The sequence below is a fragment of the Loxodonta africana genome, chromosome 25 (genome assembly GCF_030014295.1).
Source record: "Loxodonta africana isolate mLoxAfr1 chromosome 25, mLoxAfr1.hap2, whole genome shotgun sequence".
Classification (NCBI taxonomy): Eukaryota; Metazoa; Chordata; class Mammalia; order Proboscidea; family Elephantidae; genus Loxodonta; species Loxodonta africana.
Genome location: NC_087366.1, coordinates 23,845,890 through 23,860,425, shown reverse-complemented (window position 1 = coordinate 23,860,425; position 14,536 = coordinate 23,845,890). Strand labels below are relative to the sequence as shown.

The 14,536-nt window shown below is 42.7% G+C and overlaps 1 protein-coding gene across 4 annotated transcripts in view; it reads left to right on the top strand.

Annotated features, from left to right (window-relative positions):
• The window catches only part of FAM20B (FAM20B glycosaminoglycan xylosylkinase), a 46,329-nt gene extending 35,576 nt beyond the window's left edge, over positions 1 to 10,753 (top strand). For all 4 annotated transcript variants that reach the window (XM_003410871.3, XM_010590987.3, XM_023549231.2 and 1 more), the window contains exons 5-8: positions 2,082 to 2,253; positions 2,461 to 2,652; positions 4,181 to 4,240; positions 6,849 to 10,753. In XM_003410871.3, coding sequence (XP_003410919.1) covers positions 2,082 to 2,253; positions 2,461 to 2,652; positions 4,181 to 4,240; positions 6,849 to 7,080 — 656 coding nt within the window. In that variant the 3' untranslated portion in view covers positions 7,081 to 10,753. The remainder of the gene's footprint in view (positions 1 to 2,081; positions 2,254 to 2,460; positions 2,653 to 4,180; positions 4,241 to 6,848) is intronic.
• The last annotated feature ends 3,783 nt before the right edge of the window (positions 10,754 to 14,536 follow it).

Sequence of the window (14,536 nt, the reverse complement as noted above, 5' to 3'; positions counted from 1 at the left end):
TATGGAAGTGACACAACCTTGCTTGCTGAAAGGGAATAAGACTTGAAGCACTTACTGATGAAGATCAGAGACTACAGCTCAGTTTGGATTACACCTCAACATAAAGAAAACAAAAATCCTCACAACTGGACCAATAAGCAACATCATGATATACGGAAAAAATATTGAAGTTGTCAAGAATTTCATTTTACTTGGATCCACAGTCAACACCGTGGAAGCAGCAGTCAGGAAATGAACTGATGTATTGCATTGGCAAATCTACTGCAAAAGACCTCTTAAAAAGTAAAAAGACCTCTTAAAAAGTGAAGGTGTCACTTTGAGGACTAAATTGTGCCTGACCCAAACCATGGTATTTTCAGTTGCCTCATATGCATGCAAAAGGTGGACAATGAATAAGGAAGACCAAAGAAGCATTGATGCCTTTGAATTATGGTGTTGGTAAAGAATATGGAATATACCATGGACTGCCAGAAGAATGAACAAATCTGTCTTGGAAGAAATGCAGCCAGAATGCTCCTTAAAAGCAAAGATGGCAAGACTTCATCTCATATACTTTGGACATATTATCAGGAGGGACCAGTCCCTGCAGAAGGACATAATGCTTGGTAAAGAAGAGGGTCAATGAAAAAGAGGAAGATCCTCAATGAGATGGATTGACACAGTGGCTGCAACAGTGGGCTCAAACATAGCAACTTTTTTGAGGATGGCCCAAGGCCAAGCCATGTTTCGTTCTGTTGTACATAGAGTTGTTATGAGTTGGAACTGCCTTGATGGCACCTAACAACAACAACTTATTAATAATTACTGAGTTCTTTGTAGGGAGATGCTCTAGAACTATGTAAATATTCTATTCCTTACCAAACTTTCAATTAATTAGTGCTCATCGATAATTCTTGCCTGAATAATAGTGTTTAAGATCTTGGCTGCTAACCAAAAGGTCAGCAAGCAGTTCAAATCCACCAGCCACTCCTTGGAAATCCTATGGGGCAATTCTTCTCTGTCCTATAAAGTCACTATGGGTTGGAATCAACTTGATGGCATCAGGTTTTTTTTGTTTTTTTTTTTAAATAATAGTTGCCACATGGTGATTTTCTAATCCCATCATTTTTTTATATCACTATGAACTTAAGAGACTCTTACTTTGCTGAGAACAGTTTGTTACTATCATTATTTATTTTGATGCCCGAACTGTCACAAATTTAGCCAGTGGGAATCCCAACAGGCTGGCTCATGTATATCATTTTGGAATGTTCCCATCATTCTCTGAGCACTTCCTTACTCACTGGCATAACAACATCTTCCAAACCCATCTTGTACTTTCCCTGTCCTCCAGGAGCCCTGGTTCCTTTCAGTGTGGTACTGAAGTGGTATTTAGAAACTAATATGTTGGTGTTCTGTGTGTTCATTACTACCAGAGTGTCATTGTCTCTAGGTTCTCTTGATGGATAGAGGTAGGAAATGCATGTTTGTATATACGTACACATGTATATGAATAGATACACATATATACAATCTGCATTTTTTTTCTGTATCCGTGCGTATGGTGTTAAACCATCAGTTTATATCAATGTCTGCAGTTCTAATCTACAGGAATTAATTTAGCCTTCCCCCTTTCTATATGTATATCCCCTTCTCCCTCTGTAAGAAACCTGACTCCCACTATCCTCAATCTGTTTACTTACTTGCTCAAACTCTCCTGTGTATAACCAAATTCCTGCCACAGCTTGGCCCCAGACATGCCCCCTGTCTCCCCTGGGCACTATGGCCAAAATCTCAGCCCTAATGAAGGAGAAGAGGCCATTACTTTCTTTTAATTAAAGTGAGTTCAGAAAGACTGGTGATAATAGTTCTTGAGAGACTGGGTAGAAGGGACAAGGGGTGGTGGGGGGGTGGGAATTACCTTTTAGTACATGTACTTTTGTACCTTTTGATTTTTTACACCATGTGCTTTTATTACCTATTCAGAAAATACATAAACGTTTGAAATGTAGTTAGTTCAGGATCTTTGCTGCATTGTTTGGGGAGAATTTGGAATCTTCCTTTTTTTCCTTAAGTGTATTTGGCTCCTTCCTCTCCTTTAGGAAACAATACTTGTTTCTATGGGAAGTGTTACTACTGCCGAGAAACAGAGCCAGCTTGTGCCGATGGAGACACGATGGAGGGATCTGTCACGCTTTGGCTTCCAGATGTGTGGCCTCTGCAGAAACACAGACACCCATGGGGCAGGACTTACCGAGAGGGCAAATTGGCCAGGTAAATGCCCCTGTGGGCCACTGCGTAATTCTCCCCTGTGCCTGGCCAGGTGCCATCCCATATGGGAGCCAGGGGTTCTGACCAGCAAAGACTGTGGGCATCAGAGGTGAACCTGCAAGGCAGAGAATCTGCCTTCTCTGTTTTAAACACTGCCAGATACAGTGTTTGCACTCAGTAAATAACCCTGGTGATGCTGCTTGCCTCCAGGTGGGAATATGATGAGAGCTACTGCGACGCTGTGAAGAAAACAGCCCCTTATGACTCGGGCCCGCGCCTCCTGGACATCATTGACACAGCTGTCTTTGATTACCTGATTGGTAATGCTGACCGCCATCACTATGAGAGCTTTCAGGATGACGAAGGTGCCAGTATGCTCATCCTTCTTGATAATGCCAAAAGGTAGGACTGGCAGAACCGTCCCTGTCAGTTAGGGCTTTCTCTTTGTACAAGGAGGAGACTCGCTAGGGTATCCTTGGAAAACATCCAGGGCACCATTGACAGAAGACACTCTTCCCTTTTCTGCTCAGGTCTTCACTGTTGGCACTCCTCTCCCATCTTGCTGATAGGATGTTTTGCATTTTTTATGGCAGCCTAGGCCCAGACTTTTTACTCTCATGGGAAGAGAGCAATTGTCTAGTGATTTTATATAAAGACATGTTAGTTTGATCTTGAGTAAGACAAGCTTATTCATTTTGAGTAAATGGAATGTCCTTATTTATTTACGTGGACATTGTTTTTCTGTCCTTGTTTTTGTTGAACTATTTGGAGTGTATTTCCAGTTTGCTCTCTGCATTCTCGATGGTGCCCAGTTACATACCAGACTTTGAGTTACACTTAATGTTTGCTAGATAAAATCATTCCCTGGAGCACAGAATTGTCCAGGCACCAGGTCATTTCTGTTAACGTTGGTGCTGGGAATAAGCCGAGACTTCAGTCCACAGCAAAGACTGCTTGGACAACATTTGCTAATGATACCACCAACTTAGGCAGAACACCAAGTGCCCTACATTCTGTGAAAGGTGGTGGCAGCTATGGAAAGTGAGAGGGGTCCGCAAACACTGCCCTCCCTCGCCCCATCTCACGGCAAAGCAGGTAGTGGCCGGTGCTACATATATTCTGGAAAATCTTAGCTTTACTTGTAAATGATCTTTTTTTTAAAGGTTGTATGTGCTGTAGAAGTATACATTGGAATAGTTGCCCTTGCCCTTGGTTGTCTGAGGGCCTGGGCTGCACTAAGCATTACCAGGCCCCTCCCATTAGTCAGATGAGCTTCCTGGGGAATAGTGGAAGAGTGACATGACAATTTTCCAGATTCAGCTCTCCTTTTCTCAGTCACTGCTTAGATCATTGTTATATCTGCTTTGACTCATTGTTTTTTCTGAACTTCTGTGAGCAACTTGAAACCAGTGTGAATCTGTTCATGTCCTTACTCGTACAGAATAGAATAATGCCCATCGTTTCTGGTTGGTAATTTTAGGGTAGAAACAAGTATAACTTCTTTTTACAAGTAACTACCATGGGCTTGTTTGTGGAATCTGATTTGAATAGCCTTTGTTCCTCCCCCTACCCCTTAAAACATTTCAGGTTTGGGGCCTTGGGCTCTCCTTTCAGTCTCTTAGCTCCACACCGTGCTACCAGAGTTACGCTCCAGCACCTTACAATATCTTGGTAGGAAGAAGGGTCCTTGTAAATTGGTTTATTTGTTGTGTGATACTTCAGCATGGACTACTGAGAATCCTGTGTCTAATTGGTCATGCCCTGTTTATTTTTAATTTAAGTGATTTGAGCTGCTGAAGCATGAAATTATCTAGGATCACATTTGGTTTTCTTATAGAATTGGATGCTAAGAAGGGAATTTGATTGCTTTGATGCTGAGAAGGAAACTGGTGCTTCTACCTAATTCACCAAGTTTTCATTTAATTTTCAGCTTTGGGAACCCCTCGCTGGATGAGAGAAGCATTCTTGCCCCTCTCTATCAGTGTTGCATGTAAGTTACACACAGCGAATACGTTTGCTGCCTTCCCTTCCTTTCCAGGCTCTGCTATCAGTGCATCTGTTTTCTTGGCCTGAAAACGTCCTGGTACCTGAGCAGTGCTTTTGTTCTTTTTCAGCCTAGAGCCCCCAGAGATCCTGGGACAGGGGATCAGGGAAAGGTAGAGGGCAGGTAACCCAAAGCTCAGAATACATTTTGAGTTTTGTATGAATAGCAGATTGCAGTCTATTCAGTAATATATAATCCATGTTTGTTTAAATATCAAAATATAATGTCCTTCCCCCCTCCCCAAAAAAAATCTTCTAGTAAAATTTGTGTCCCAGGGAGCTGCACCATGTGAGACTTGTGGCGTCAGGTCCTCTCCTACACTCCCCGTGTCTCGCCTGGACTATGCAGATCTCTGGTTTAAATGGTCTAAACCAAAAGTAACTGACTTTTCCGAGAGGTATTTCATATTTTTTAAGTCTGTATTAGAAAATAAAATGTTAAAAAGTAAATCAAGAAAATGACAGGGCTCTAAGGAGCTTCTTTAGATCGTCGTTGCGGGTATAATTTTAAAGCCTGAGCACCAGGAGTCTGCTGGGATCCACCTTACTTGACTAGATAGAGAAGCAAGTCCAAGAGCCAACTCCCAGAGACACCCCATCCCATAGACTGCCCTTCTAGCAACTGGTCTGTTTCTCTTTTCTTTCCTTTTTTTAATCACAACAAAATTCTATAAAAAGTAACATTTTACCCAGGCAACGCTTAGTTCATTAATATTGAGAAGCAGTGATGCATTGTTGTCGTTGTTGTTGTTAGATGCCATCCAGTTGATTTGACTCATGGTGGCCCCATGTGTGTCAGAGTAACTGCTCCATAGAGTTTTCAAGGCTGTGGCCTTTCGGAAGCAGATCGCCAGGCCTGTCTTCTGAGGTGCCTCTGGGTGGTTTCGAACCGCCAGCCTCTCGGCCAATGGTTGAGTGCTTAATCGTTTGTACCACCCAAGGTCTCTTACAATCCAAAAATTGCATTTGGCCTTAAAGGAAGCTATTTTTTTTTTTTTATTAATAGTCAGTTTATGAGCCTGATCCAGTCAAAAATGGAAAAGACTCAGTGGGTTAAACAAGTTAAGTTTAATATAAAGAAAGAATTATTTAACTGATAACAAAGAGTAACCAGGCAATAAAAGAAAACTAGAGCTGAGGGAGAGTATCCAAGGAAGGACAAATTTGGAAGAGGTCCGCTCCCCAGGTTGGGGTTCTGACCTCATTGGAGAAGGTGCAGTTCAGCCCCCTGGGTAGCAGAGAAGTTTGCTGGGCCAGAGCTGGTCCACAGGTACTGGGGAAGCAGGAAACAGCGCCCCACCGTGCAGGCAGCATCCAGGCACTCAGCAATTGGTGAGCCCTCTGGGCCACACGTGGCCACCCTTGTGAGCCTGCAGAGGGAATTGCAGCACAGTGGGGGCAGGTGGCCTTCAGGGCGCTGGTTTCCTTGCTGAGAAGCCCTCAGGCAGGTTCTCACAGGCAGGCTGAGGCTGCAAGGTCACTGAGGGACTGTGCTTTCTGGGCATGGGGCTGGGGCAGGCTGCTGTGTTTGCTGTCCTCACCACAGACCCAACGAATGGCAGGACAGCCCATTCGTCCTGCGGTGTCCCTCTGCTGAGGAAGCTTACCAGGAGCCATGGTGTCCATTGTAGCAGAGCACACATTGCAGGGTGAATTTGGGACTGAGAGGCAATAAACTATTAACCTAGCACAGAGAGGACACACTGATGCCCTGGAAATTCGGAGTCCATTTCAGAGTAGCAAAGCTGTGCTGCGTCTGTGTTTGTCTGCTCCTTCCGCGCTTTGGGCACAGATCCATCTTCCTTACTTTTTAAATAGTTGCAGGATGGGAGCCTCATGCAGTCTGACTTCTGCATACCTAGTAATTCACTTTATCCAGTAATTATTTTAACTTAAAAAGACTTTTCTGCTGAGACAAAAGATCCTCCTTAGTTGGTGAAATAATTAAGGAAAATAAGTGTCCTTAAAATAGATTTTTTTCCTGTACGTAGTATTAATGGTAGAAATTTTTTAAAACTCTGAAACATATAAAGAATAAAAATTACCCGTTAACATCCAAGGGTAACTCCTGTTAACATTGTAGTGTCATTTATTCTAATCTTGTGCATTTATTTCCCCACAGATTGGGAGTAAAACAGGTTTTTCCTCCTAACTTCTTTTCCCCACCCAACATTGTATTATAGGCATTTTCTCATGTCATCAAATTTTCAAAACTGTTTTTAAAGGCTACTTGGTTTCCTTTGAATGGATAAGCCACATTTATTTAACTACTTCCCAGTTGTTGGATGTTCAAATTGTTTCCCATTTTCCCTATTACAAATAGCACTGCAGTAAACATAAATATGTACACTCTTTGTGTGTGTCTCAGATTAATTACCCAGAAAAAAAGTGAAAATGAGGTAATGTGACTTCTAATGTAGAGGTAACACAGAAACAAGTTTTCCAGGTGAGATATTTTACATAATTATTTCTTTACTTTTGTCTGCCAAGCAAACTTTAAGCTCCATGTGATAGTGGAGGTCTTATGTAACCCTTTCTAAACCTTTTCCTTCCAGCATTCGGGTTTCTACTTGGAACAGACTGAACTACCTAAAGAACGGTGTGCTGAAGTCTGCCTTAAAATCGGCCATGGCCCATGACCCCATTGTCCCAGTGCTCTCTGACCCTCACCTGGACGCCGTGGACCAGCGACTCCTGAGTGTCCTGGCCACCGTGAAGCAGTGCACTGACCAGTTCGGGGCGGACACTGTGCTGGTGGAAGACAGGATGCCTCTCTCCCACTTGTAATTCTCAACACAAAATAACGTGAAACTTCTTTTTATGAAGATAGAGAAACAGCACAATCAATTCCAGACCCTCTCCAATGGGCTGAAATGGCCAGCAGCACGTTCTGGTGATAAGGGGCAGGTGGCCTTGGATGTCTTTGGTGTTTTCTGTAGCAGAAACTAAAGCAAAGACTCTAAGTGTCAGACCACGGAGCTGCTCCTGCTAACTCACCTTCTGACGTCCTTGGCATTGTGCGCCCATCCTAGCAATGGGGGCTGTGGTTGGTCACTTTTAATTTCCCATGCCAAAGGATTAATAGAGGCATAACATTTGGGTAGGTTTTTGCTGAAACTGGTTCTGGAGTGTGTTTTGAGTTGAACCTTGCAGTCCTTTCTCCACACTGTGGATTTTCTGAAAATACTTTGCAATCTCGTGTCCTTTTTTTACCACAACTAGTCAAATTGAAAAGCTTACTGCCTCCTAAGGAGTGGCAGCAAATAAAACCTTGTATTCTGTTGAGCCAGAATAGCACTTCTGTTGGAGGGGATATATATTAAGGGAATAGAATTAGAAAGAAGGGCAAAAACAGATGTTTTAACCAGCTGTGGAGTATTCCTTCTGATAATTCTTAGGGGAGGGAAGAAGAGAGAGAGACTCACTTCGTAGGACCAGAATCAGGGAGATGATTGACTCGTATACTGAGATCATTAGCAATCTCAGTATTTAAGTTCTTCAGGTATGAAAAAAACAAAGATGACTCTGTACCTAAGTAAAATCTGTAGTCTTATGGTTATGTCCAAATTAACCAAGAATTTGTCCCTAGAGAAAATACTACTACATCTCAAGCATGGTTCTCTTACGGAGACTATTTTTCCCGCCTTGTGCCCAAAGCAGGCAAATTCTTTCTAAATTAACAAAGCAAACTGAAGTAATACCTTGAACGAGAGGTTGGTTGCCTGTGATCTCTGCCATCCTCATTTCTCTTTTGAGATGAATTTCCACCTCTGCCTTTAAGGCATTTGGCTATTGAACCTGCTGTTCCCAAGAAATTGGCAACCCTGTTTGTGCCTCCCTTGTGAGAAAAGCCAGCTTACTTCTACAGATGACAGCTCGCGCCCTGCTGGTGTCTGGACTTAGCTCGTGATTTGGACCGAGCAAAACAGAGATTTTAGTCTTCTGAGCCTAGAAATTAAAGAGGTTGCCATGAGGCGCCTTAAGATTTTGATTTCTTTCAAACCCTAATTTCACCCTTTAGTCTCATCTTGGTTCTGAACCCATGATGTAGTGGCACCCTCCCGGCTCCTCCGAGCACTTGCAAACTCTAGGTGCCTAGAACACAGGCTTATTTTTGTGTTCTCGCAAAGTGATTTTGACAGGTAAACAGTTGGAGTAAAATCAGGGGCCAAGGAGGACAGGCCTGGTGTGGCCACTCACCTGTGTGTCAGAGCTGCGTGTTTCTCCTGCATCTTGTCTGGGCGTTGTTCCGGTTTTGCACTTCTGTCCATATTTAAACAGTGTGGTTGAACAAATTTAATGTCAATCATTGGAGACCAGTTTTAGGCACCCACACTTTTAATAGCTTTAGAACTTTTCCCCAATTATCTCACATTGAAAGATAACTGAGTAACCTGTAACTACTTTAAAAGAGCATGAAATTAGGGTACTTTTGTACTGTGTATATACATTTGGAGATGGGCATAGAATGGGCTGAGTTATAAAAAAGAGTATTGAACTTAAAAAGACAGATACTAGCACAAAACATTGAAGTAGTGTTAACAAAAGGGAGCTTTGATTCTAACCTTAGGGACATTTACTGTGTGTGTCGGGGAAATTCACAATTCAGCTTGAGAATACCTTGGATAGTGCTGCCCCGAAAGCTTCTGGGAGACAGCTGGAGGGAGGCAGTGGGAAGGTTGTGAGCTGTGTTCTCCTTGATAAACATCAGCTGAACTAAATTGGGGATTAGTGTTTTTTCAAACACGTGATGCCTTGAGTATGCTGCACTGGAATGAGTAAAGAACCATTCCCAAACTGGGAACTTAATTCATAACGCTGAAGGCAGAAAATTCTGCCAAGGGAAAAAGCAATGGGAAAGCTACTTTGAAAAAGGTCTCATCCTTTAGAAAGTTGAAGAAAACGTATCATGTTATTCTGTTTCCCTACTGATTTCAAACTCATGGTTTTAAAAGGTGTCCAGACCCATGATGAAGTTAGAATTAAACTCATAGAGTGGTACAGCATGACAGCTGAGAAAGAAATTTACATTCTAAGTCAGGACTGCATTGAGCTGGAAAAGTATGTTTAGGCAAACCTTGGAGGAAACCAAGCTTACAACCCTAAATTTCGTGAACACTGAATTCTATTTGGAAAAAAAAAAGAGGTAGATGTCTTTTTGAAAAAGTTTGTAATACTGTCCTCCTTATGGTTTGTTTATTTATTAGATTCTAGTGCTGTTACAACGAAAAGGATCTCTTGGAAAGGCTCTCGGTTTTGATCAGCCCTGCGTTGGGCGTGCCTAGCTAACATCTAAAGGTAGACGTGGATCCACTTTAATATGATAAAGCGGAACTGTCTGCCACTTCATGCCCTCCTCCCACTTCTTAAAAAACATTTATTCAGAAGTTTGAGTGGGGAAATGTGGGTAGAGAGATTTCCTTCTATATGAGTCTATATTGTGGGCTTGGGGAGGGGCGTAAATAACTTTTCTTTGCAAAACAACAAATAGAAGGATCTGATGTTGCCTAGAGTATTGTTCAGTAATGTATAAATGAGGCATTTCTCCCTGTCTGCATTCAGGGTTACCATGTCAAATGGAATGTAAGAAGGAAGTGGAAGAATTCGGGTCGATCCATTACATATTATTTTGGGAAAGATGAATCACTTACATGGCAGTTCTTCAGTGTCACCTGAAGGCAATGTGTTTTTCCCCATGAAATCCATCTTTCTTTTCTTAAAGAAGAAAAGCCTCTGGCCTCCCTTCCCCATCTACCACACTCCTTCAGACTCCCTTCTCTGCCATCCTGTATTCTTGTTTGACCTGTAACTGACCGCACCTGAATGTGAGTAAAACAGTGTCCGTCAGTGGCTATCTTGTATGAGGCATCCTGTGATCTCGAGCTTCAGGAAACATGAGTAACGGTGTGTGTATATATATGGTTGTATATGTATTCTAGCAAGAAAGTGTATTTGGACACGGGGAGACATCGGCTTTTGTTGCCGAAGGACTTGAAGGTAGGCTAGTACAGGGTTGTCTGAGCAAGCACTAAGTGACGCAGACCATTCATTCAGCAAGCATGTAGTGAACAGCTCTGGGTGCGCCCCACAGACTGACTTCTGTGAGACTCACTCTGCAGGAGAAGGCCTGTTTTTCCCCCTCTATTTCTGAAGTCTGGGTGGTGAAAAGGTAGGGACTGGGTACTTTACTACCACAGGTTTCTAAGGAACCAAGGTGTTACTCACAAACACAAAATGTGGGGGGATCTGGGGGAACTTACTAGGAAGCTAATTTATTTGCTTAAAAGGGAGGTGTAGGAACCGCCGCCCTCTGTACTGCTCTGCCAAGGGTTTCCTCGGAGCTGTTGCGCAAATAGAGGTTGTACTTGGTAAGACACCAAGACAGATGCGTACCTAAGTTTCTAGTGTGTTCCATGGGTTCAATTCTGAAAAGAAAAAAAATAAAAGATTTTAATAAACACCGATGTATCTATCATCTTTTTCTCTTAATTTTTTTCCCCCTCTCAGGTTATTTGCAGTGTTTTCTATTCTAGTTTTCTATTCCTTTTGATAGGGGACAGAAGATTACATCCTTTTGGGCCCACTTAAAACATCCACAGGGATTGTTTCACAGTACCTGATGGATAAGATTTAAATTTCCTTGCCAAAAGGTCCTACCAGATTGTGACTGTACCAAGATTTTCCATAGAAAAGTTCTTAGGTGCTTTTTGTATGTGTAGTAGTTGACTCCATTCTTGCAGCTTCCTTAGCAATAAAGAATTCCGAATCCTGAAGAGCTTGTCACCAGCCTAGTACCACAGAAGCATGGAAGAGAGGGCCAGTTGCCTGATTATAATTCTTAGGACCTGCAGGTTTTTTACCTTTTGAAATAGAAATCCAGCATCCTAATTCCCAACCTGCTTGCGCTGAAATACCTAAAATTTAAATTGATTTGCAGCGTATTTGTGCCCGTTTTTGTCATCCGTACTTGAATACATGTGGGAGGCACAGGCCTGGTCCATGGTCTTCACTGATTGACCGCATGCAAATCCTTCTCCAGGCTAGGTTTCAGGCTTCATTTGCTCCACAGCCGTTTTGGGAAGACTGGTATTAGAGCTTGAGAAAGGCAGCTGGGAGTGGGGAGGGCAGGGTTCCGTTACTGGCTAATTTTACATAGTGTCTATGCTAATAAACCAATTTTTAACAGCCTTCATTCTGTAAAATAGGGACAAGAATGGTCATTACCACGGTGGGGCATGGCTGGGGTCTTGAAAGCTGCTGTATAAATCCCAGTATCAAATAGCTATCTGATCTTTCTTCAGTCAACATTTAGGGCATTGTGCTGGGAGCTCTGGGTGCCACCGAGATAATGACTGTCTTTTCTGTCAGAGTCTAGTCCCAGTAGGTCCAAGGTCCGAGACCCGAGGCACTAAATGCGGCAGGGGTGATGTAAATTCATTGAAAGGAAAATAAGGAGCAGAAAGAATGGGGGGGGGTTGGAGTCGGAAGGGTGAGGGGTAGGCAGGGCCTTCACGGAAAAGGCAGAGATCCAGGCTTGACACAGGATGTGTATAGAATCCCTGACCACAGAAGGAGCCCTGGTGGTGCAGTGGTTAAGCGCTTTGGCTGCAGACCAAAAAGTAGGTGGTTTGAACCCACCAGCCACTCCATGGGACAAAGATCTGGCAGTCTGCTTCCAGAAAGATTACAGACTTGGAAACCCAATGGGGCAGTTCTACTCTGTCCTATAAGATCACTATGAGTCAGAGTTGACTCAACAGTGGGTTTAGGTTTTTTGGGTTTGACCGCAGAAGTGCGGAGCTGTAAAGTTTCGAAGATGCAGAGCCCCCTGAGCCCTGTTCTCTGTTTTCAGTGCCAGAAATGTTCCTTCAGGTCTCCCTGTGCTTTTTATTCGGAAACCTTGGTGTGGCAGGTTTTAGTCCACAGTGGTGCCTCAAGGGCTCTATGGTGTAAATGTTAAAGGAACCACTGGCATATTGATGAGCTGTGAAACACTCATTTTATGTTCTTGAATATCATCAGTTTCTCTTTTACATTTTAGGTTTGTCTCTTCATCTGGAGATAAAGACTTGGTTTTTACCCAAAGATTGTTTTCAAGGTAGAAGGCTGTGACCACCTTCAGTGGGGTTGGAAAGATACCTGTTGCAAAGCTAGGTCCCTTTCAGATGACCTTAATAAAAGTGCTCCCGTTTTCCTTTAAAAGTCGTTGTTACAACGCAAGTTTTGATACAGTAGATAGAGGGTGGGGCCTGAGAGTCTGCATTTCTAACAAGCTCCTGGGTGATGTCAATGTCTCTGGCCTTTGGACCATGCCTAAGTAGCTAAGAAATCCTAGCTGCCTGTAGTTTTCAAAGTGGCCTTTAGATGGCCCCATCATCCATGGGAACTCCCTCCTAGAGTTTCACAAGGAGCCAGCGGCCTCAGCCCCTGAGAATGAAATGTCAGCAATTTGGTGAAATTCTGAAGAGGTTGTCCAGAAACGTGTGTTTGGGTTCATTGTTTCTACGTGGGACTGCTTTTTGTGTTAAATACTCTATTCTTTTAGGAAAAAAGTCACCTTGAAATGCACAAATTTTTAAAGAACTTCCCAGCTACCTATTTTATTACCATAAATTTGGCCCTACATGAAAGTTATGAGTAGATAATTCCTTCCGTGGAGTCTCAAAACTTAAAATTTGAGTTCCAACAAACCGCACTTAGTATATATTTTTAACATCTTATTGGTAGTAATATATGCTACGTGCAGTGTTGCAGCACATTGTTGATGTTATTAGCATTCTCAGGTGTTCACTCACAGGTGTTCAAAGATGGGATTTTTAAAGATACCGATCATAAAAGGCAATAATTTATGAAAACTAAAAGAAAAAGGTATTCGACCTATGTCAGAACCAATATATGATGGAGTCATGAGAATAGAACTCTGTCATAAATAGGGGACTACATGATTAGTAATCTTACTACCATAATTAATAAACTTCGCCAGTGTAAAGAAAGTCACCCAAACCCCTCTGTATAACACCCAGAGTCTCCCTCCAGGCTGGACCTATACAATAACAACAGTTGACATGTATTGGGTATTTACACTCCCTAAATAAGCTCATTTAATAATCCTAACAGCATCCCTATGAGGTGGGTATTTTATTATCCCCTTTATGGATGGGGAAACTGAGGCATGGGGCAGTTTAGTAATGCCCAAGGTATTACTTGGTAGGGCATATTCAGCTCATCACTATACTAGACGGCATTCATGCTTAAATAGTGTTTATTGAATGAGTTAATGTTTTGCAATTTCCAAACAAGCGTAGTGGCATGTTTCCTGTTAGCTCTTCTGGAGGATTTCAAGAGCTTGACTGCACATAACACAGTACTGGTGCCCTGGCAACAGCTCTGTGGAGGTTTCTGTTAATTCTGGCAGTACTCTGAGTGGCTAAGACATGCAATATAAATATATAACATTCCTTACGTTTCTGATTTATCTTGGTGTAAAAAGAGGTGTTCATCTGATTCCTGCAGCTGTTTGAGTGAAAGGCGGGAACAAATTTGAACTGTCGAGGAAGGAGCAAACTTGACACTGAGTGCGACCTAAGATTGGGATGAACAGACGAGTCAATGTGCCTGTGATGTTTGTGGGACGTGGCGCTAGAATTCACCTTACTATCTGGAGAGCCCAACCTCAAAGCCACTAAGCAGGTGACATTAGGGAAGGTCCCTGATCTCTCTAGGCAGCAGTTTCTTCATAGGACAAGGCGGTCTTAAGCCAGTGGCTTCAGTAACTCTCAAGTGATTTCAAGAAATGCATTAAAAAAAAAATTGCCTTCAAGTCAATTCTGACTCATAGTGGCCCTATAGGACAGAGTAGAGGTGGCCCTATAGGACAGAGTAGAGCTGCCCCATAGGGTTTCAGAGGAGTGCCTGGTGGATTAGAATTGCTCCGAGACTTTGGTTAGCAGTGGTAGCACTTAACCACTACACCAGCAGGGTTTCCAAAAATGCAATAAACTGTCCTGAAATCTAAACTTTGTTCCATGCTTCATTTTACAGAGATGCAAGCCCTGAAGGGGAAAGGCCTTGGGTCTTGTCAGTGCCATCTGATGGGCAGCTTAGAGCTGTAAGCACTTGAAAGTTGCAGACCTAGCCAAGAAAGTGTACTTAGCCTAACTTCCTTTTTATGAGATATGATGTGTACATTGACATAAGACCTTGTTATTTCCCCATGCTGGTGGGGGTTTCCAAGGAGCCGTAG